This window comes from Neofelis nebulosa, chromosome 7, assembly GCF_028018385.1.
Source record: "Neofelis nebulosa isolate mNeoNeb1 chromosome 7, mNeoNeb1.pri, whole genome shotgun sequence".
Classification (NCBI taxonomy): Eukaryota; Metazoa; Chordata; class Mammalia; order Carnivora; family Felidae; genus Neofelis; species Neofelis nebulosa.
The window spans coordinates 2382550-2406598 of NC_080788.1; the positions used below are offsets into that span (position 1 = coordinate 2382550).

The 24049-nt window shown below is 53.4% G+C and overlaps 1 protein-coding gene across 1 annotated transcript; it reads right to left on the bottom strand.

Annotated features, from left to right (window-relative positions):
• Nucleotides 1-5189: 5189 nt before the first annotated feature.
• MESD (mesoderm development LRP chaperone) lies at nucleotides 5190-13694 on the bottom strand. Its single transcript, XM_058736377.1, has 3 exons — nucleotides 13453-13694; nucleotides 7447-7679; nucleotides 5190-6204 (listed from the first exon to the last, which is right to left on the bottom strand). The coding sequence occupies exons 1-3, from the start codon at nucleotides 13654-13656 to the stop codon at nucleotides 5940-5942; spliced, it is 702 nt and encodes a 233-aa protein (XP_058592360.1). The 5' UTR covers nucleotides 13657-13694; the 3' UTR covers nucleotides 5190-5939.
• Nucleotides 13695-24049: the final 10355 nt, after the last annotated feature.

Genomic DNA, 24049 nt, shown 5'->3' on the forward strand with positions numbered 1-24049 from the left:
GATCCCAGTGTCATGGAATCGAGCCCAGCATCGGGCTCTGTGCTGAGCATACAGCCTGCTTGGGATTCTCTCTCTCTCTCTCTCTCTCAAACTAAAAACAAAATAAAATAATCCCTATTAAAAAAAATCATTTTTGGGGCCCCTGGCTCAGTCAGTTGAGCGTCTGACTTCAGCTCAGGTCATGAGCTCACTGTTCGTGGGTTCCAGCCCTGCATCGGGCTCTGTGCTGACAGCTCAGAGCCTGGAGCCTGCTTCGGATTCTGCATCTCCCTTTCTCTCTGCCCCTCCCTCACTTGCACTCGGTCTCTCTCTCTCTCAAAAATAAATAAACATTAAAAAAAATTTTTTTTAAACATTTTCACAGAAGGGAGTGACTTTTAGTTAAGTGCAGAGAACACAAAAACTCCTTAGTAATCAGAGGCATACAAATTAAATTGCTGTTTTCTCTCTATTGAACTCTGGCTGGCATGTAGGTCATCAGTTGAGTATTTTTTGAACAAATAAATGCATTGATGAATACAGCTACCAAATCGTTCAGCGTCCGGCTGAGAGAGGATCCGACTCGCCACCCTGGTGCGTGGGGCCCACCTCTGGCGTGGATGGCCGTGGCCACGCCGGGGTGGGAACAGGGTAGGGTCACTCGTGCGAGCACGGTGGGCTTGGGTAGAAGCAGACGGTCCCCGAAGGGGATGCGGACAGTGAGACAAAGCTGGGCACCACGGTCTGGCCCGACTCGCTCCACGCCAGCAGTCTGTAAAGTCGGCTTAAGGCACAGCAGAAGCATGGGACGTCGCGCAGCCACTAAATGTCAAACATGGAGTCAGTTCGCCACCACGGAAACTTTATTACAGTATGACGCCAAGTGGGAAAGGCTGAAAACAAAATTCTCTTCCCGCTGTGACAACGGCCGTGTGACCACAAAGTGCACAGATAACGTTCTGGAAGGAAGCGTGGTCGAATGAAAATAGCTTCAAGCCAAGGGTGAAAATAGCTTCACCCTTCAAAATAGCTTCAAGGGTGGCGTGTGGGTAGCTGAGTTCTTCCTTTTATAGGGATCTCTTAACGTCGCCGTCATATCATCTCAGTAAAAACAAGGATTTCAGTTCTTGGTCTGGGAGCAAGAACCCAGGAAGTCAGGGAAAATATGACCATTTAAAACAGAGGACGTGCTGACAGACATCTGCTGGACCCCGTGCTGGTGTGGCGTGGCCTCACTGTTCACTCTGATCCCCACTCTCCGATTCTGCCTTTAACGCTGTCAACTTTTGTCAGCTTTTTCGCATTTACTTAATTTTTTAAATACAGTGTGAAAACAGTATTTGCATTGGTTGCTGCACCTTGTGACACCTGTACCTCATGTGCTTGCAACAAGCCCCCCCCCCCCCAACTCCCCCGGTGCCCTAGGCCCGCCCTGGCCAACAGCAGCTTCCCTGTGGCCCTTCCTCCTCCTGCGGACACGGGAGGCAACATGGTTTTCAGAGTGGAGCAGAAAAGGACGCCCCAGCCTGACCCTCCCTCTCTGAGAGGAGCCAACAGCCCAAGGTCCACGGCTAATTTGAGAAACTCTCCGGAGACCTGACAAGTGGCCTCCCAGGAGCAGTGGTGACCCCTCCTGCTGCCACCGTGCGAGGAAAGCCCTGGTCCAGGGCACGGGTAAACCCACAGCGGGGCAGATCCCGCCTGTCGAGCCAGACCGCACGGCCCTGCCCGGGCCCCTGGCCTCCCTGCTCAGCTATAGGAAAGCTGGGGGACAGCCGGCCCCTGGGTCCCAGCTCCAACGGATAAAACAATGCTCAGACAAGGATGGAGGAAACTCAGAATGCACCTAAAATAGATGCTGTAGGCCAAGGCCTGGGAAAAGCTGTCTGCTGAGCATGAACAGGAGGGGAAAAACAACGATGTGGCAGCCAAACATTTTGCAATAAAAAAACAACAGAAAAATATACTTACAAATACAGACAAATATTCTGGGGGGGGGGGGGGGGGGGGAAGAACCCAAGGTGGGGATTCTCCATTTGGACTTTCTGAGTTCATAAAATTTAATAAAACCTTGAATTTTAATAAAACCAACTCACTGAGATTAAAACCAGAATGATTTTAAAGAAAAAAATCTCGGGGCGCCTGGGTGGCTCAGTCAGTTGAGCGTCCGACTTTGGCTCGGGTCATGATCTCATGGTTCGTGGGTTCGAGCCCCGCATCGGGCTCTGTGCTGACAGCTCAGAGCCTGGAGCCTGCTTCGGATTCTGTGTCTGCCTTTCTCTCCGCCCCTCCCCTGTTCATGCTCTGTCTCTCTCTGTCTCAAAAATAAAATAAAAACATTAAAAATTAAAAAAAAAAAAAAGAAAGAAAGAAAAAAATCTCATTTCAGAACTAAGAAAAAAACTGGGTGCCCAAAACCCAACACAAAGGTAAATGTTTCCAAAATGGTAAGAAAAAAAAAAAATCCCTGAATCTGCAACTGAAAATAACACACCATGTTCTATGAGAATTAAACAAAGAAAGAAAGAAAGAAAGAAAGAAAGAAAGAAAGAAAGAAAGAAAGAAAGAAAGAAAGAAAGAGGAAGGAAGGAAAATCCATAAAACTCCTTAGCAAAATTACTGAACATTAGCAAGGAGTAAGGATCTCCAGGAATCTGATAGAAAAAATCATTATTGGGGCACCTGGGTGGCTCAGTCGGTTAAGTGTCCGACTTCAGCTCAGGTCACGATCTCGTGGTCTGTGAGTCTGAGCCCCGCGTCGGGCTCTGGGCTGATGGCTCGGAGCCTGGAGCCTGCTTCCGATTCTGTGTCTCCCTCTCTTTCTGCCTCTCCCCCGTTCATGCTGTCTCTCTCTGTCTCTCTCTGTCTCAAAAATAAATAAAACGTTAAAAAAATTAAAAAAAAAAAAAAGAAATCATTAAAAAAAAATCATTATTAAGGAGAAAGACAGTTGGCCTTGGACCACTAGAAGAAGTAAGACACTGATGAGAATCAGGGAGAGAGGAGAAAGTCTGTGAATTCCCCGCCTCGGTTATGGGTTAACGCATGCTGGTGAAGGTGGTTTATAAAAAACAGGGGCGCCTGGGCAGCTCAGTCGGTTACGCAACTCAATCTCAGCTCAGGGCATGATCTCGAGGTTCGTGTGTTCAAGCCCCGAGGCGGGCTCTGCGACGGCAGCACGGAGCCTGCTTTGAATTCTCTCTCTCAAAACAAAACAAGAAAAATAAGAAAGAGGGTTACCACTGTATATAAAGGAAACCACCAGCAGCACTAAAAACAGCGTGACCGTCAAAAACCAGAGGGCATGAGGACCAAGGGGGCAAGGATGTCTCCCTAATGACGTGCTGGTGTTTCGTAGCTGATCGTTAAAGCTACCACGCGGATGTACTGGATCAGGACATTAAAAGCGACGTGAACGAGCACAGGTAAACTTGCGTACGTAGGAGGGTGTGTGTGGACACACTCCCCCCACCTCCCTTAAACACACTTCTCTTGCTCGTGTATCTGCAGGCTGGCGGGCCAGGTGGTGACAGCCATCTCCAGGAGGCCTTGGAGGCTGCGGCCGGAAGCATTTGAAGGCGCCCAAGCTCACACACGTGCACGTGGGCTGGACACGGCAGGGGCTGGGCAGGTGCGGACCCCACCTGCCACCGGCATCTGTCTCCACGGGGCCTCTCCGGCGCGGTGGCCTCGGGGTAGCCGACAAAGCTACCGGCTTTTGCGTCTAGTGAACCGGCCAAACGCAACGCCCGGTACCAGCGAGGATCTGAGATCTACTGTTGGCAAGGGGACAAGGTAACGGAACCACCTGGGACAGCAGGTCGGCAATATGTACCAAGACGTCACCTTTCGTTTGTTCTGGCGAGTCCACTGCTGGGAACCTGCCCTTCAGATATAAACAAAAGTTGACCAAAATATCTGGGCAGCCGTATGTCGGAACGAAACGCCGAAAACTGCAAACTCAAGGGTCTACCGGGAGGCACGGCGCGGGTCAGCTGCGGGGCGGAGGTCACCCCCACCCTGCTAATCTGGGCCACCCGCAGCCGTGGCCCGCGACCAAAACACCCTCCCAGCCGGCCCCGCACACCCACTGGGGGCCCCTCGCCATCAGTTTTTCAGCGCAGCCTGGTCCAAACTGGATCGTGTCCCACACTCAAACCACCACAGCTTAAAATCCCTCAGGGCACCCCAAATTCCCCGCAAGACCCCACGCACCTCCTTCCCTCTTCAGGCGGGTGCTGCACTGTGCCCCCAGCCCCCCTCTGCTCCTTCTAACCACAGGGCCCTGACACAGACCGTTCCTCTGCTCCTGCCCCAGAGACGGCCTCGCCGACATCCCCAGGCTCCCACCTCCACCCCACCTCGAGGCCCGTGTAGGTCTTCCAACAGTTGCCACTTTGTGCATGATGCGTACTTGTCTTCTCCCACCAGGTCCCAAAGTTTCAGGACGCCTGGGCCCAGGTCCGGGCCGTCCCCGGCTCCCAGCAATGCCTCGCATGTAAGAGACGCTCCGAGCACTGGGGGACGTGGCTGCACCCTGCGCAGGAAGCGGTGGGATTAGGACTCCCCCACGCGGACGGCTGCTAACCGGAAACACAAGGCCCGGGACCGTGTGAAGGGTGCCATGCCCGTCCCATCAGGACACCTGCTCCATCCTGACTAGAGAGGACAGAGAGCCGACATGCTCAAGGGACACGCTGAGAGTGCCAAGGGACAGTGCTTGCCCCACCGTGGCTGCGTGCAAGGGTGCAGACGGCCCTCCCCGGGACAGGGCAGGGGCTCAGACGGCCCTCCCCGGGACAGGGCAGGGGCTCAGACGGCCCTCCCCGGGACAGGGCAGGGGCTAAGCTCCAGCCACACAGGAGGGGGTGCACCTCGTGGACGGGGTGAGGCCGCAACAAACACAGGCTGCAGGCCGGGAAGTGAACTTTTTTTTGTTTTTGGAAACAAATTAACAGGAGGTTGCACTGAGACAAGGCCGTGGCAGGGGTAGGCACAGACTTTTCACTCTGGACCCTCCTGCAGCGGTGACGTTTCCTAACCACGTCCGTGTGCCCTTTTCAATCTGTTAAAATTGTGAGGGAAGTTCTGTACAAACAATGTGAGTCCTTAAAAATGACACCGGCATATAAATTCTGTAACTCGAAGGCAGGGGAGGTCTGACACATGAACGTTACAGGGCGCGTTAGTACCACACAAAACACCACAGATTTAGGCACTTTGTCAAAAAAAACCGTTTAGAAACGATGAGGTTACGGAGTCTTCTGTCACCCGCCGCCGGCTCCCGATTCACACCCTGACGGTCGTCCCATTAAATGGCACGTTTGAGCCCCCGCCGCCCGCACGGCCGCCCCGAGCAGGACACGGGCACAACTCCCGGCCTTTACAGACCACGCGAAACCCGACGGCCGCCGGGAGGTGTCCCCGACTGGCGGCGGGGACTCCAGTCAGACTCAAAGTCGGGACTTTGCATGTCCACGTGACCGCGCACGTGCGGGCTTCCGCATCCCGGCGTCCTGACCGTGCGGCGCGGACGAGCACCGAGCCCGGCGCCAGGGCGGGAGTTCGCGGCCACGGAGGCGGGGTCTGCGGCCCGCGGGGCCCGGTCCCACGGACGGCGTCTGTCCGGCTGGCTGGGACCCGGCAGCCGTCCGGTTGGCGGAAACGAGGGGGGGGGGGGGGTTGCAGAGCCGGGGCCGTGAGGGGGAGGGGCGCCTCAGGAGCCAGCGCCGCCCCCCGGACACGAAGGGCCACCGTTTCCATTTACGGCGATCTTACGGGAACCTCGAACGCGTCCGAGTCCAACGTTAACGCCGAGGCCGCCGTCTTCTCGCTCGAAGCCTCTTAAACGGTAACTCTGGCGTGGACGGCCAACCGGTCGCGGGGCGCAGGATTCTCCGGGGAGTGGCTCCCGCCCCTGCCCGAGCCCGGGGCGCCCCCGGGCGGCCGGGGAGGCCCCCTTACAGCTCCGCCCTCTTACTCCCGGCTCGGCTGCCTTCCTTCGCGGCCTCGGCGGCCCGGGGTTTGGGCTCCCCCTCCTTCTTCTTCTTGCCCTTGTCCCGCTTCGTTTTATTCTTCTCCCCGCCGCCTCCCCGGCCGGGGTACACCTGCCCCTCCAGCGTCACATCGGCGCACCTGTCCTGACTGACCAAGAAGTCCTTGATCTCCCAGGCGTAGCTTCCGTCCCGAAGCATGAAGATAGCGCGGTCGGACCCCACGATGAACCTTGACGGAAACACGCGGTCAGGACACGCGGTGAGGCGCTGACGGGCACAGCCGCCCTGTGCCACGTGGCCAAGAGGAGCGACTCCTTTCAGCCGCGACAACGAAACGCTACACTCCTCGAAGCCCGGCAGCTACTGACGGTGACGCGCACGACCCGAGCTGAGCGAACCGTGCACCACCCCCCCCCCCCCCCCCCCCCGCCCCCTCCAGTCTCGGAGCCCCGGGGAACGATCTGGCTCCGCCTCAGCGCGTCAACACTCCACAGGCCCCAAGGGGCAAAGCAGGGGATGAGCCCCGGGGTGGGGTGGAGCACCGGCGTGGCCGGCGGGCGCGGAGCTCCCGCTCCTGGGGGGCCGCGCCCAGCCCACCCCGCAGAGTGGGGCGGTGGCTCTGGACAGGGCGTCAGGGGCACACTGACCGGTCCCCTCGGCCTGCGTGCAGGCCCACGACAGCACCGAGCGTCGTGCTCGGTACCCCTTCGTGTCTGTCTGTCACTGCTATTTCCTAAACTAAGACGCGTGAAGACCCTGAATTGAGGAGGAACAAGAAACTTCCCGAAAACTGCATCTCAGGATCGTACTGAGCTATGAAAACCGGACCCTCGACCTCGGATCAGTTACCTGTCAGCAGCAGTTACCTGGCTGTGTGAACACGGCCACACACGGAAGGATCTCTGGCGTGAGAAACCTCTTGGGGGGGGGGGGGGGGGCCCTGTCCTGCTGTGACTAGTCTGCCCCCAGAGGCCAACCACCTGTCCAGTCTTCCTCAGATGAAACAGAAGTTATGCAGCCCGGCACAGGAGATAAGGTCACTGACACTGTACTAGTGTTGTGTGGGGACAGGGGGGTGGGGAGGGGGGGGGAGTGACAGGTGTAAGGAGCAGAGCACACGGAGCTGACAAACCCTACGTTGTTCGCCCAAAACGAATAGACCGTTTGTCAGCTGCACTCAGAAAAAAAAACAGCTGAAGGTATAAAGATATAGAAAATTTTACGATCAAATGAGATAGTAAAAAAAAAAAAAAAAAAAAAAAAGGCAAAAAAACTTACGGGCCTTGACCAATAATAAACGTTTTTCTTTAAAAAGAAAACAAAGGCAGGGATAAACAGAAGCGTCAAAGAGGAAACCCGAGGCAGGAAAGGTCCCGGGCCCGAGGGAGGCACCGCCAGAAAGGGCGCCCACTCCAGACTGGGGAAAAGTCCCAGCACCACCTACGGTTTTCTCAGCGGCCCACCGCCTCACCTCTGCACGTCGTAGTTGGCGTTGAAAAGGCTGCCCTGCCAGAGGCTGGTGATCTCCTCCGTCTCCTTCTCAGTGGGGTTTCCCGACACAGTGACGAACATCATGAGCGTCTTCCCCTTCCTCGTCATCTTCAGGATGCTCTCGGGCCTGCCCGGGTCTATCTGGGAGAAGTCGATAGGGGCCGAGGGTCTTTTGTGCTCCGGGAGGTCCCCCTCTTCGATGTCGTCATCCTTCTATTAGGACACAAAACACAGCGTCACGCATCATCAGAAATGTGCTTGTCAAGCGGGGCAGGCGAGAAGGGCGGCGCGTGCCCGCAGGTGCGGTGACCCACGTTAGCACAGGAAAAGGAGACCCGGGAGCTGTCCTCCTCTACGTGACCTTCAGGTGAAGCCCGAGTCTCAGGCAGGACTTCCCACCCGTCGTCATTCCGGGTCACCGATACCTGAGGCCCCTGTGTAATGGCTTCAAAGAATCTACCCGATACGGTGGCCTGTAAATACGGCCACATTCTGGTTTGATCCCACAATGAACCACAACACAGCAATGAAGAAGAAAAAAACACTGATGGTGTGCCCCAAACCTCAAAAGGACAATAGTGAGTGACAGAAGCCAGGCACAAAATCAGAAACACTATAAACTTATTTACGTTCGAGATGAGACACAATTAAGAAATTAGGAACGGCGGTGGCCTCTGGGTGGGGGATGAGGTGGGTGTGACTAGGACGGGGCCCAAGGGAACTTCTGAGATGACAGAAATGGTCTCTACTTTGACAGGACAACACAGATACTCACCGGTCAAACTCCTGCACACTATACTTAAAATCTGCATTTCATGTGTATCAACGTCAACTAAAAAATAAGAACTGTCTAGGGCGCCCGGGTGGCTCAGTCGGTTAAGCCTCCGGCTTCAGCTCAGGTCAGGATCTCACGGCTCGTGGGTTCGGGCCCCGCGTCGAGCTCTGTGCCGACGGCTGAGACTGGAGCCTGCTTCGGATTCTGTGTCTCCCTCTCTCTCTGCCCCTCCCCTGCTCGTGCTCTGTCTCTCTCGCTCTCTCAAAAACAGACATTAAAAATAATTTTTAATCAAAAACCCTGAACTACTCACTCAACTCTAGTTAGCAGGCTTCGTTTTCTGCAGTCGTGTGAACGAGCAATTGTGACGCTACCATCTGTGACTTCCAGGCTGGAGCCAAGGAGGAAATACGTTAGGGACAATGACACCCGGTTCTTCACTTAGGGGCAGAACTACGGGAGGAAGACGACGCCCTGTGGTGGCCGAAGGACCACGTGATTCTTCATAGGTAGGCAGGCAGACAGGGCGATAAATAAAAATATTTAAGCATCAGAGTTCCTCGGAGAAAAGCCTAATAATTCCAGCCACAAAAGGAAACGACGTCCCGAGAGAAGTCACCAAACGGGTGGTCCTTGGAGACACCATGCGAAGTGAAAGAAGCCGCACGCAGAAGACCACGCTGTGCGAGACGGCTGGCATGAAGCGTCCAGAACAGAACAGAGATTCGTGGCTGCCGGCCACAGGCTGGAGGGTCAGGGGAAGTGGGGGAGGGTGACCAAGACGAGAGTCTCTTTCTGGGGTGACGAACATGTTCTAAAATTGATAGTGGTGACGGCGGCACGCCCCTCTGAAAACACCACGGAAACGTACACTCTGAATGGGTGAACTGTCGGGCGCGTGAATTCTCTCAATAAAGCGGGTATCGAACACCCAATAAACGACTAACCTAAAATGACACGAAGAGCCCGTTATCTCTCTCTTACTCGGTCCTCTTGACAAACTGACAAGGACGTCGACAGTCTATTAAAATGCCCCTAATGAAAGGCGAGCACAGGAACTCGTACGGCGGTGCCTGAAGGTGCCCGGGGTTCGCATCAGACCTGGGACCTTGCGTGAGCCCCACCTAACTAGCCGGCCGACCGCGGCCGGGACTCCCTCCTCCCCTGGGCCTGTTTCCTCATCTTTAAACAGAAAAGCAGAACCAGCTGGCCCCACGGCCCCCACAGTGACTACACACGATGCATAGAGCTTCTCATCTCCGCCACTCTCTCTACCGCCCCGTTTCTTCCTCATTTTGCTTTAAGAGTCCGTGGCGACCGGCACACAGAGGCACGTGCTGTGCAGTCAGAGGGTCTTGGGCAGGTTGGAAAACCCCCTATAATGGGGTGGGGGGGGACAGCATCTCCCTCCTAGGGTTTGGGGGGGTTCAGTGACATAAAGGCAGGCCATAAACACCCAATGATCAGACCCGCAACCAGCTGTGGAGATGACGTAGGACCTCCCGGTCGCCGAATTCACAGGCTGTCTCCATCTCCGTTTTATTCCTCCCTAACATGTGCTATCGCTTCTTAAAACACCTTCAGACTTCGAGTTGGCTCAGTAACCTAGAATATTTGTATTTTTCACACCGACTTCACTAATGGTCACGAAGTTAACTCCGTACGTCACACATAGTATCTCTTTTCAATGAAAACATAACTGATCAGAAGTCGAGTGCAAACAGCAAGGGTAAGGATTGTTTCAAACAACTTGAATTCCACCTTCTAGGTTTTTGTGTGTGTATCAGTTACCAAAAAGGGGGGAGGGGAGGGGGAGGAACAGTACCCCATGTGGCTGACTGTCGGGTTCTACTTACTTCCTCCCATGCCCCTCGGCTTCTCCGCTGGGCCATCCGATGTGTTCTTATCATTTTCTCTACTCAATCAAGCCTCTACCCCTGGGCAGGGGTGGGACTGTCACAGGTCAGGCATTCCCCAGACACAGCCCGACCCTGCCTCCAGGCATTTTCGACCGGCTTCCCTGCTTCTTCCCTGCTTCTCCTCGGCTGCTGGTTCCTCCCTCCCGTGCTCCTTGATGCTAACACTGGCTGCCATGCACCCAACCTCAGGACAGCCCTGCGAGGCCCCCACTGAATAGATGAGGGGGACGAGCCTCGGAGAAGAAAATAACTTACTCGAGGTCACATGCTAGCAGGGGGGACACCGACACTGGACAGCGAACCCACATTTCTGGCTCTGGGATCCGCCCCCCACCTGCCCCTTGCTGTAGAATGAAAGAACTGCCTTCGGTTTTCCTACACCACCTGGGACTCAGCATTAAACCTAACACAGAGGAAAGGGTTCCCGTTCTGCCCCACTTGACCCGGGAGGCAGGCATCTCAATGGAAGAATGATTCTCACACCAGTGGGAAGGAGGTAGGGCGGGGGGATTTAGGGATCGCCCCCTGGGGGAGGAAGTACCGTTTCTCACAAAAGCTCTCCCACAGAAAAATCACTGCTACGGGGAAGGGCAATCACATTTGTGGACGGTGTGCAAAAGTTAGCTCACCTGGTCTGCACGGCACCCTGCCAAGGGGGAGGTTGTCCGGCTTCACGGTTAAGGAAAATGAGGGTCACACTTACAAGCAGTAAGGCCGGGTTCAAAACCCCTGTGCCTTCAGCACATCATGCTGTCTCCTGCCTGGTCACACAACCTCCAGCTACCAAGTTGAGCACACTCTCTCACATTCCCCCCTCCACTCTGATCCAGGAGACTCCAGCTCATGCAGGACCTCCCATCACCTTGCACTTGTACTTCGGCTCACCAGGGTGCGCGGCCAGGCAGTAAAATGGTGAAAAGAATAGGCTTGAGAGTCAAATGACGAAATTCGGAATTCAGCTTATATGCTGTAGAACGTGGGGCAAGTTACTCAACCTCTCTGGGCTTCAAAAGTCATCATCTAGAAAGCAGGGTGAGCGCATTAAAGGAGTGCGCATGCCCAGAGCAGTCCTGTTAGCTAACAAAAACTCAGTAAGTATTAACTACGAAGTTGTTTCTGCCTTCGGAGTCTCTGCCCACCCATCCTAAACTTTGCTGACCAATTTTTCTAATCATGAGAGCCCACGATTCAAGAACCCCCGCCACAGCTGGAACCTCACTCCGGGGCACACTCTGAACCCTCTCAAAGCGTTATGAAGGCCGTGCAGTAACCTGGGGAAATGCTTAATATGTCTAATGAGAAAACCAACAGCGGGAAATGACCCCGATGCCGGGCTCTGAGCTGTAAAAACCATCTGCACGCGGAGGGGACACGAGCGAGGGAACACGTGTGTCAGTCCCAAGGTATGAACGATCACACGGAAGCATTCCATTATGGCAGTATTTGGGTCACACAGCTTTTCAAACTCATCAGGGTCCGTGTATTGTCTTCTAAACTAAGCGAAGACCCCGGAACACTGGAGGCCCAGAGCAGCCTGGTTCCCATCGGCCTTTCCACCCGAACCGCTCACTACCTTGCTTCAAACGCAGCCTTCTCCAGCTAACCGAACTATTTCCTACCAGCACGGCTGGCCATCAGAGTGGCACTAGCCCAGGTTCTTCCCAGGTTTCCTCGGCTAATCCTCAAACTACTCTGAGGTGGGCATTGCGAATGCCTCTGTTTTGTGGGTAAGGAGACTTTCACCATCAAAGTCACAAGTGGTTTGAACCCAGCCAGTCTAGCTGCCAAGCCTGGCCTCTATTATCTGCACCCCCCCCCCCCAGCTCCCGCTGCCCTTCTCCACATCGCCCCTGCCTCTAGCCAGATGCCCTGTGCTCCCTGGAACCCTCTGAAAGTCCCACCGCACCTTCTTCCCACAGTACTCCGCAATTCCTACTTTGTTTTATGGTTGTTTGTACCGTCACTGCTGTTCCTGATGGTCGGATCCCTTGTTCATCTCCGTTTCTGTCTAACTTAGTACTTCAAGGTATTATTTCCTCAAGAGACAGCACTCTTACTTTAGGGAATCAGACACTTCAGTAGCTAGACCATAAACAGATGGGCGATTACAAGGGAGACAGTAAACAGGGAAGGAGCTGCTGCGAGACGTTCCCTCTTCGTTAGCAGTGTGCACACTCATATCTACCCCACGCACACTCATAGCTACCCCCATCTTGCCATCAGCTGCGGATACGCATGGAAGGACAAGTCTGCTTTCTCCTAGTCAAATTCATCAGGTGGTATTTTTTAAACTCACGTCTGAAAGTCTCTATCAAATGAGGCACGCACACGGAGATAACCACAAAGTAAGAAGACATCAGCCTGGGAAGGCATCATCGGGTAAAACCTCATTTTGCAGATAAGGAACCTGAAGCCCAGAGCGGAAACGGGAATTGCCCAAGGTTACACAGCCAGCAGAACCCAAGTTTCTCGGGGCGCCTGGGTAGCTTAGTCGGTTAAGCGGCTGACTCTTGAACTCCGCTGAGGTCACCATCTCAGGGCTCCTTCAGTTCCAGACCCGCCTCACGCTCTGCACTGCTGGGAATTCTCTCTCCCCCTCTTTCTGCTCCTAACCCACTCATGCTCTCTTTTCTCTCTCTCAAAATACATAAACTTTAAAAACGAACCCAAGTTTCGGACTCCACTCCACCAGCTCTGCAAATGAGCCAGGACCATTCAACCACTTTTGCAAGGGAAAAAAGGCACGAGTTTTCCTCCAGTGAACCTCATCTAAAAACCTTATCACACACTCCAGAGCACTCAGGAAACAAACCAAAAAACCTACTCTCACAAAAACAAGTCTTTGCTCCTTTAAACGAAATGTGAGCACCAGCTTTTGACCTCCCCCACCCCCACTCCCCAAATTACAAAACCCTCAGCAAGAAATATACTGGAACGAGGAGTCTGGACGCTTCTGGTCCAGAAGACGGGAGAACCAGTAAAGGGGAGATGACCCTCGCTGTGTACCCCTCACCCGCCCGCTCAGCCCAGCCTCGAGGAGCAGCGTGCGAAAGGTCCCCCTCCCCACGCGCCGGGCTCACTGACCACCGGGGCGCCGAGAAAGTAGGGCGAGGCCCCGGAAGGGCGCAAGGAGGCACTGGGGTGAGGCTGGTGCGGGGCAGCAAGGCCGCCCGGCCTTGGCAGAGAGGGCGACACCGAGACGGGGTGTGGAGGGCGCCCGTGCAGAGGGGTCGGAGGTCAGCGGGCCCGGGGCCCGGGACCGAGAGCAGCCGGCGGGTGCGCGCGCGCGGACCTCCCACTGCTCCAGCAGACGCGCCATGTCCGCATCGTTGTAGTCGCGAATATCCTTCTTCTTCTTCCGCGGAGGCGGGCTGGCCTCCCCGGGCGTCCCGGCCGCGCCCTCGGCAGCGCAGGCCCTCGGCGGCAGCGGCGGCAGCAGCAGGTCAGAGGCGCAGAGAAGGACCAGGGCCGCGCGCACCCAACCGGAGGCCGCCATCTTCGCCGCGCCACCGCGGAGATCACGCTTGCGCGCGCCGCGGACCCCGCCCCCGGGTTCTTCTTCCGACCCCGCCTCCCGGCCCGCGCCGACCTACCACGCCCCGCTCCGGCCCCAACCCCCCCCGGCCCCGCCTCCTGGACCGCGCCGGCCCGCCGCGCCCCGCCTCGTGCCCGCCTCCGGGCTCGCGTCAGCCCCACCGTAGACCCCGCCCCTGGGCCCGCCCCCGCCGCCCTCACGGCCTTACCACGCCCCGCCCCCGGGCTATCGTTCCGACCCCACCCTCCCCTGCCCCGCCCCCGCGTCACGCAGACCTACCAGTCCCCGCCTCGTACCCGCTTCCGGGCTCGCGTCGGCCCGGCCATAGGCCACACCCCTTGGCCCGCCTCCCGACCCGCGCCAGTTTACCACGCCCCGCCCCCAGGCTCTCCTTCCGGCCCCGCTCCTGCCCCGCGCCGACCTACCAGGTCCCGCCTCGTACCCGCCTCCCGGCCCGCGTCGGCCCCGCCACAGGCCCCGCCCCTGGGTCCGCCTCCTGGCCCGCGCCGGCCTACCAGGCCCCACCTCGTACTCTCCTCCAGAGGCCCCGCCCCTGCGCCATCTTGGCTCCGCCCCGCCCCCTCCCGCGGTCCAGATAAGGCTCTCGGCCCCTGGCCTGGTCGCCGCCGCCGCGCCCGCTGGTTTGCTGGCGGGAAGCCTCGTCCACAAGTCCCCTCAGGGCCTCCAGGAGCCCCCAGACAGCTTCTCGAGGGGCCTCCGTTTCTGGCCTGCGAAAGGAACTGGAGGGGAAGTTCTGGGAGCTGCCTGGGCTCCGGGAAAACCGTCGTAGCCTGTCGGGCGCTTCTCCCTTCCTGCAGCCGCTTACCAAGTAGTGAGTGGCAGGTGGCTCTGCCTTTTCAGGTCACGGATGGACGGGGCCCGCTGCTCTGCTCTTGGGCACAGAGGATTCAGCGCCACCAGCTTTCAGGATCCCTGTCATCTCTGGAACGCGAATAAGACTTAAACGCATCGCTTTTCATTTTTAAGACAGCTTCAGTATTTTGTCTGATTTTAACCTAATACTGTAGGCTCTGACTAATGCATTTTAAAGCTGGATCTTTTTGTTTGTTTCTTACTTAAAAAGAGCGTGGACAGAGATGCTTTCGAATTACACGAGTTTTAAATGGCCCGACCTGCTGATGTTTCTTTTAAATTGTTAATTATGTACAAACATGAAAAAAGACACTGTACTTGTAAGATAGTCACACGTTGTACAACGTTCCAAACATTCTGCTCCACCCCACAACTGTACTCCAATCAAGCCGTTTGTCACATATTGTATACATTTTTCTGTACATTTTTAAACGAAAATGTCTCGAAATGTGTTTCATATAAATCTTGTTATATGTATGTCTGTGGCAACAGAGTGTACATATTGGTAAACATTTTGGCTTCTTAAGTGTTTTCACTTAGCAATATAACGCGAACTTTCTTTATGCTTCGGCATAGCATATTTGCGATAGTTTATTTCTCTACTACCCTACTGATGGACACTTCTTACCAATTTTTCTATTACCAAAAGAAAAAAAATAGCCACAATAAACCTCTTTATTCATGCCTTATGTTATGGGCTGAATTGTATCTCCCCCAGATTTCATATGTTGAAATCCTAATCCCAGTACCTCAAAATGTGACTGTATTTGGAGATAGGGGCGCTACCGAGGTAATTAAGTTAACAAGAGGTTGCAAAGATTGGTCCCAGTATGCCGTCTTTTTTTAAGAAGAGGAAATTTGGGGGTCGTCTGGGTGGCTCAGTCGGTTAAGTGTCTCCCTTCGGCCCAGGTCATGATCTCGTGGTCCTTGATCTCGTGATCCCCTTGTGGGGCTCTGTGCTGAGAGTTCAGAGCCTGGAGCCTGCTTCGGATTCTATGTCTCCCTCTCTCTCCTCCCCTACTCACACTCTGTGTTTCTTTTTCTCAAAAATAAACAAACATTTAAAAAATTGGAAAAAAAAAAAAAAGAAAGGAAATTTGATCATAATCCTACGGGGTAGAGATGATGTGAAGACACAGGAAGAGGGTGGCACTCTACAAGCCAAGGAGAGAGGTCTCAGAAGAAACCAATCCTGCCAACACCTCCACCAGGGACTTCTGGCCTCCAGAGCAGTGAGAAAATAAAGTCCTGTTGTTTAAACCACCTGATCTGCTCTACTCTGGTACAGCGGCCCTGGCAAACTAGCATATCCCGCTTGGATAGGATTGGATCCGTGGTAGGCTGCATATAACAGAAAACTGAGTTTCTCGTAAAGTGGCTGAAACAAGACAGAGGGCTTTGTTGTTAACTGTTTCATTTTTCTTTCGCAGAAGCGGTTAGAAACGTAAGCGTCTAGGGCTGGTGGTGTACCTCGGTCATCGGGCACCCGGCCTCTTTCTTACCCTGCTCCATCATACTGGCTGCTGGTTTCTACCCTCAAGTTCACGGCAAGTGCTGGGATGGCCCCTGGAGCACCTGCGTTAGGATGACTTTCATCCAGGGGACGGGGGAAGGAAGGAGGGTCAAAGGGGCACACTTTTCTAGGGAGCTAGCTTCCTTTAAGCAGCCTGCGTGGATAGCCACACGTGTCTGCTCACATCTCATTGGCTGGAACCTAGCCCCCCGAAGGACGCTGGGAGACTGTCTTCTAGCTGTATACGTTGTCACCCCAAATAAAAGCGGGATTCTGTTATCAAGGGACGAGAGGAAGTGGCTGCTGAGTAGACAGCTACCTAACAATGCAGGCAGCACCTTCTCTCCCAGGACCGTTGTTGTGTAAATTCTCTCCCCCAGCAGAGGCACGCATTCGTGCATCCATATGTATACAGTCTATGACATTTTCCGTTGACATGGAGCAGAAACTCACAAGAAAAAGAGGGTTTTTTTCCTTTTCTTCTCTGAAATCATAGGGGAAATGTCATAAGCTTTCTCCCCAGGGCTCCACCCAGTGGCTCACAGCCCTGTCCCGGTGCAGTCATGCTAAAAAACATGAACAGCTGTGGTCGATCATGTGCTCCGCTGGGAGGGGTCACCCTGCTAATTTATTTTGCCAGCTGCCAAGCTAAGGTGCGAAAGTGCTGAGATTCCTGGTCCACGGTGTCTGGTTATACAGGAAGAAAAAAAAAAAAGTCATTTACTGTTTCACAGATACTAGTGGGATTGTGTGAAAAATTCCGGGGCTACTGACTTTCATCGAAGGCACAAATCAATTCAGTTTATAATCCACTGGCTTTTGTGAAAACATCTGGATTGACTGCTGTCACCGTTTTGGTGTTTGGAACTTGAGTCAGTTCAACTCTGCGAGCATTTATTTTCTAAGGGCCTACTGTCAACCAAAAACCAGATGAGGCATTGATGGCAAGATCCCTGCGCTAAAGAGCTGGCCGTCTAGCAGAGGAGATAAACAATACACAGTCAGTATAATGCAGATTACGGGGGGTCACGGCCCAAAGGGATGATATGATTTTGGAATTACATAATTTGTCTGAGGTCACAGGTGTATTGAGTGACAGGGTGTGTCTGCCTTCCAGGTAGCACCAACTGGGTTAATCACTGAGACACTCACATAGTTAAACGGGGAGCCATGGGTAAGAGCCACTGAAGAGGAGTCTGGAAGCAGGAATGCTCAGATGGGGTGAGATAGGAGTCTGACCAGGTCTGAGGCAGTGCCGCGGGGCAGGAGAGGAGGGAACAGAAGTGAAAGAGATTTGCATGGTTAGGGGCTAAGTGAAGCCACGAACTTCTCGTCGCTTTCGGGTTTCATACCCACCTCTCCTTTCAGCGGTTCAGTGACTGCAGATTGTACAATCGAGTCTCAGATCTAACCGGTGTCCTCATCTGGGTTTATCCTGGCTTGTGTCCTCAACAGCAGAGGAGGGATGCCTCAACCGGAGGCTGCGACAAGAGTTTCTGGCAGTGTTGGGAATCGGGGCGGGCATCCGGGCAGGGAAAGGGGTTAGTGATGTTCAGAATGTTGAAAAACTGAAATAGAATACTGACTAACAGAACTGAGGCCTGTAACCTGAAAGGTACCTGTGGTTTGGGTGGTTTGGGAGGCTCTGGTGTGCCAAACGTTAACCCTTTAAAGACTGAATCATGGGGAGGTAAGGGAGGAGGGTCCTGGGGGTGGGGCTAAGTTGGAGATGGGGAACAATGGTTATTTACCATTCCTTGCTTTTGCCACTTCCTAGCCCAATGCAAGAAAAGGCAAAACATCTCTCACGGGCTTTACCTGCCCCTAAATTTATTCACAGACAGCAACTACTTGATTCTCTTTTGGTAGCACTCCCAGATTTCCAGAGGAGAACGTGATTGGCCCAGGCTAGGGTGAGAGTCCATTCCTGGCCACCACCACTCTGGGTGAACAGGAGAGGGGGACTCCCATCTAAGTAGAACAGTTATAACGTGTGTTTGCCAAGCCCCAGGAAAATAAGTTCAAAGGCAAAAAGTAAATTAGACTCCAACACAGCATGGACAAAAATATCTTCCAACTCAGTAAGAAAAAAGATGAACACCCCAACTGAAAAATGGGAAAGGACATGAGCAATACTGTTCTCTACTCAGAATCAATAAATGGCCAATTTATACACGCACAAAAAGTGCTGAATCTCACCAGGATACATACAAGATATGATTTTTTACCTATCCTATGGGCCAGGATAAAACTATTGTGTACCCTGTTGACAATGCTTATGACATAAGCAGTCTCATTTGCTTACGGGGGTGGGGGGGCAGTTTTTCTACAAGAAAATTAGGCGAAAGCTATCAAAACCCTACAAAAATGTACATGATCTCTGCTTAGCAATTCTGCTTCCAAGAACCGACTCCGAGGAAACAGACAAAGAAAACACTAGAGGCGATCATAACATGGAGCACTTAACCATATGGCAGCAATTCTCCCGAGTGCTTTACATGTATTTCTTCATGTACCTGTTGTAATAATGCTATGTAACTCTTTTCTTTTTTTTTTTTTTTAATTTTTTAACGTTTCTTTTTTGAGAGACAGAGAGAGACAGAGCATCAGTGGGGGAGGCGCAGAGAGAGAGGGAGACACAGAATCCGAAGCAGGCCCCAGGCTCCGAGCTGTCAGCGCAGAGCCCGACGCGGGCTCGAACTCACAAACCGCGAGGTCATGACCTGAGACGAAACCAAGAGTCAGAGGCTTAACCCACTGAGCCATCCAGGCGCCCCTGTGACTCTTTCCATAAGAGGGGAAAACAGGAGGGGTGTCTGGGCGGCTCAGTCGGTTGAGCGTCCCAACTTTGGCTCAGGCCATGATCTCACGGTTTGTGAGTTCGAGCCCCGCGTCGGGCCCTGTGCTGACAGCTCGGAGCCTGGAGCCTGCTTCGGATTCTGTGTCTCCCTCTCTCTCTGCCCCTCCCCCACTGGTGCTCTCTCTCTCTCTCTCTCTCTCTCTCTCTCTCTCTCTCTCTCTCTCTCTCTCTGTCAAAAATAAATAAACATAAATTTTTTTTTTTTTAAAAGAGGGGAAAACAGGAGAACCTTGGATGTTCGACAAGAGCGGACTGTAAAATCTACACTCACAGATTGCAAAACTGTTGTCCGCTTGTCCAATGGGGAACATTACAATCATCACATACGATTCCTAGATGTATATTTGTTGATATTAAAACCGGTCATCTTATTTATTAAATAAAATGTTATAAAGTGGGATTAAAATCATATGTATCTATGAATGCATAGGAAAATAGCTATAAATATGTGGATAATGGTTATCTCTGAGCAGTGGGATTTCAAGTCAGTTGTATTCTAAAAGGGGTGAGACACACGTAAACACACTGATGCCCCTAAAATATTGATTAATACTGTTCTCTCTACCAGCACATAAGGGAAAAAAGTCTAATTTTGACTGAAATTCCCAGAATAATACACTTAATCCGAATTATCCATGGTACTGCAACTGCCTTGAAAATTTGAGGATCAGATCTGAATCTTCTAAGAGGAGAAGGGACGACTTTTATCGGTGTCGCCTGAAACATCAGCTGTGCTCTGCAGCACGGATACGTCCAGTGAACTCACAGTCTCTGATTCCAAAGAACCGCCCCCCCTGGACTGTCTACGAGAAGCTGTAAGAAAAAATGGGGTGCATGCTCTTGCTGAGCAAATAGGCCTCTGGCCTCTGCTTCAACCCCAGAACCAGGAGCCATACGTCATGACCACACACAGGCCGTGCCCCTGCTGTGGGTTTGTGAATGTCCAGGACTTTCACGGCTAAGTAAGAGCTGTGGCCAGCAGGATTTTGGCTCAGTGAAAGGACGCCTTCCTTGCAGAGAATTGCGAATAGGTGTGGGGGAAGAGAGGAACACATCAAGTCCTTGCGCTTAAAGACGTGACAGGGACGGGGCGCCTGGGTGGCGCAGTCGGTTAAGCGTCCGACTTCAGCCGGGTCACGATCTCGCGGTCCGTGAGTTCGAGCCCCGCGTCAGGCTCTGGGCTGATGGCTCGGAGCCTGGAGCCCGTTTCCGATTCTGTGTCTCCCTCTCTCTCTGCCCCTCCCCCATTCATGCTCTGTCTCTCTCTGTCCAAAAATAAATTAAAAACGTTGAAAAAAAAAATTAAAAAAAAAAAAAAAAAAAAGACGTGACAGGGTCGTCCCCAACAGCTACAAATACACTGTGCTCACGGCCGCACTGCAGCTGTGCACAATGGATGCTCGGGGGGCAGAGATGCCCTGGTCTGTGGGGGGGTCGGAGAGGCTCCACCCGAAGGCCATAAAGCTAGTCAGTCTGCGGTTACTGACTTATTATGTGCTAGGCACCATGAGAGATATCAAAAATGGTTTGGCAGGACTGGTGTTGGGAACTCAGGGAACCTGGATCTTGGCATTTATCTTTCCTCCCCTACAGAGTTCTGGAAAATGGAAAATAACCCCCAAGATGATTCACCAGTCGGGAAATGGGGTAGAGAATTTACCCGTGAAAGCAATCTTCACCTCTATGCAGGGCTTTCTGGAAACCAGACTGGAGAGAATTCCAGATCTCCCAGCTCTTGGGACCTGAGTGCTCACGTGTGCCTGCCGTGGTATAACCGGCCCTGCACACCGCCTCCCTCCCCCGTTCAGCTTCAGATGAACAGAGAGAGGGCACAGAGGGAGGGAGGAGGCGGGGGGGGGGCGGGGGGGAGGATGGGGAGGATGTGGGAGTAATGCATGTGATCTTCCCCAGGAGTTCTTAAGAGCTGGGAACAAGATACACCAGAGCGCAAGACGGCATGCTGGGGGGTGGGGGGGGGTGGGGGGGGTGGACCTGTCACAACGTGATTCCGCCCCTGATGAACCACAGCCCTAGGGCTGTCACACACTCGTTCATCACCAGTGGGGCTGAGTGAATCAGGGAAAAGGAGGGGGTAGGGGTAAGTTTCCAGATATAAATTCCCGTCCTGTAGAGGAGGATCGAAAAGGAAGATGATGCAGAGTGCTGTTTGGCTATGTGTAAGAAAAGACCGCCTGAGTCGGAAGGGGCTCACCTGGGAGCCAAAACAAGACCAAGGGAGAGCTGCTTCAAGGGAAAGATGCATCAGGGCAGAGAACGCCCCTCAGTGACCACCAGGTGGCACAGCAGACCAGACGCAGCTCGGTTGTCGGTCTTCAAGCCCCGGAGAGCGCCTGACCCTTGGGCATCAAAACCCAGCCTAGACCCCTGCAATGGAATGTTATTCAGTCTTCAAAGGGAAGGAAATTCGGACACCTGCTACAATACCCGTGACCCACGAAGACGTTATTCTAGGTGAAATAAGCCAGACACAGAAGGAAAACTAGGGTACGTGTAGTTCCACTTACATAAGGAACGCAGAGCAGACAAATCTATAGAGGCAGAAAACGGAACAGTGGGTGGCAGGGGCTGGGGGGAGGGACCTGAGGCGTGAACGGTGAGTGGAACAGAACTTCCGTTTGGGAAGACGAGAGGTATCCGAAGGCAGGTGGTGCGGGCAGTTGCACAACACCGCGAACGTGCATAACGCCACTGAACTGCGGCCAAGTTCACAGAAACGGCTACACGGAAAGTTTTATGTTGTGAATGTTTGGCTACAATTGAAAAGAACCCCAAAAACCCAGGGCACCTGGGTGGCTCAGTCGGTTAAGCCTCCCACTCTTGATTTCAGCTCAGGTCGTGATGTCACGGTGGGTGAGTTCGAGTCCCGCGTCGGGCTCTGTGCTGACCGAGGGGAGTCTATTTAGGATTCTTTCTCTCTCTCTCTGGCCCTCCCCCATGCTCTCTCTCTCAAAAAGAAAAAAAAAAACATTAAAATCAACCCAAACAGAGCGTTCATACTGTCAAAGGTGTCATCCCTGCCCAAAGTCCGGGTGGTCAACACCCCTTCTAGAATAGGCGAGGAAGGAGAGAAAGCACGTCTCCCCAGTCCTGCCTGGTCCGATCCCAATCAGCTCCACCTCGCCTCCCCAAACCCTCAGGCAGCTCTCTACTCGCATCTTGCTCATTCACGTATTTATTAAATGCCCACGAAGTGTCGGCCTTGAGCCAGGCACTGAGAACACGTTCTCCAGGGGCCGTGCTATTTTCCACCCGGCCCCAGCTTCCCCTTGAGGGTTCCACTCACCTTCCCCCAGCCAACCCTTCAGCCCGTGTATTTGCAGCTTTCTTCTCTGACCCTATTTCCATTTTAGTGGAAAATGCTTTGCATAGTGCCTTTGGCTCATTATTATATTTCAAGAGAGGATTCGAAGGGATGATGAGCGGAGGTGTTTTTTTTTTTTTTTTTTTTTTTAATATTTATTTACGTTGGGAGAGCGCAAGCCGGGCAGAGAGAAGGGGACAGAGAACCCGAAGCGGGCTCTGCGCAGACAGCAGTGAGCCCAATGTAGGCCTCAAACTCACAAACTGTGAGATCGTGACCTGAACCGAAGTCGGGGTCCGCCAGGCGCCCCAATGAGTGGAGTTTTCTCAAGAGAAAAGTCCTTACTCCAGTGACTCCGAGGGGCACATACAGCCCGCCTTCTACGGTTCAAGTTAGGCTACAATAGGCTACAGCACCGGGCTTGACACGGGTGTCTGTCCTGCTCACGTCCCCGCCTAATTGCAACTGAACGCCGGTGAGCAGCAGTATCCCTGATACTCTCTGTCCTCCGTGCTGTCACCATTCCGATGACGACTCCCTTGTGTCACTTTGTTGCCCTCTCTGGGCTCTGCTCCTCCGAAGGTGGAGCCCTTCCATTACTTATTATGTGACTTTCGTGCCCGGCATGGGTCCTGGCACGTGCTGGGTGTCCAGTGTTCGTGGGGTGAATGAATGATGGCACAGGGTAAGGTGACCCAAAAGGCAGGCGCAGATAGCATGGGGAAGGGTCAGTGTAGGAGCTGCCGTACCTGAGAAATGAAGCAGGAAGGCCAAGAAGATAATCCGATCTGCTTTTAAAGCTAAAGCAAATATGGCGGGACATTCTATGTGTAAGAGAGCTCACGGAGGAGGCAGAAGGCTTCCAGCAAAACCAAGAGAGTGCATACGTAGAAGGAAAACATCACCCCGAAGAGCCAAGGAGCTTTGGGAGAAAATCCCGATCCTAGAGCAAGTTTCATGAATAAACCAGGAATGGCGGGAAGGGTTTGACTTCTAGTAAGTTTCCGGAGCTACGGAAGAACAGGGTACTTTCCTGGATTGCCAGGGAAAGAGCTCGATTCGTCCAACTGGTTTTTGCTCAGAGAAAAACAAAAGGGATTTTAACCCTATAGATTTGCCCCGTGTTTAGAAAATCACCAGTTTCGTTGGCCTTGGTTTGCAAAACAAGTGGGTCCGGCTAGATTCTAGAAGATATCTAAGGACACTTTGTGTTATAAGTAGGGTGACTATACCCATTCAGGTTCGTATCCGTTGTTCTTGGTTAATTTTTAAAGTAATGTATTTCACAATTCACTCTCAGAGAAGCCTCAGTTTGGATAAGTTGCAAGGTCATCTTAGTTATAAGTAACCTTAACTGGCTGGCTGAAAAAAAAAAAAAAAGGTGACCCCGAGGTCCCAGGAAGGGACAGAGGAACAAACATTTCCGTTGGCGGACACACCCAGCTTGCGAGGGGCTGGGCATCTGGGGGGCCCTGGGCTGGGAGGGAGCCCAGGTGCCTGAACCGCTTCCTGACCAGCCAGGTCTGGGTAAGATGAAAACAGGTTGGGGTGGGCTCCTCGCCCGGCCACTGGCTGTCCTCCTGTCCTTAGGGAGGCTCTTGAGCCATCAGACCATCGGTTCCTTATCTGTAAAACGGGACGGCAACGTTCCCCCCGAAAGGCTGTTCGTCTTCCTTCACAGGGGCCACTACGACCCCATCACGGAGCGGAAGGCGTCCTCGTTAGGAGAGGGTCTAGCCTCTACGGCTGGCGAGCCAGGCCCTCCAGCAGTCGGTGCACGCCATCG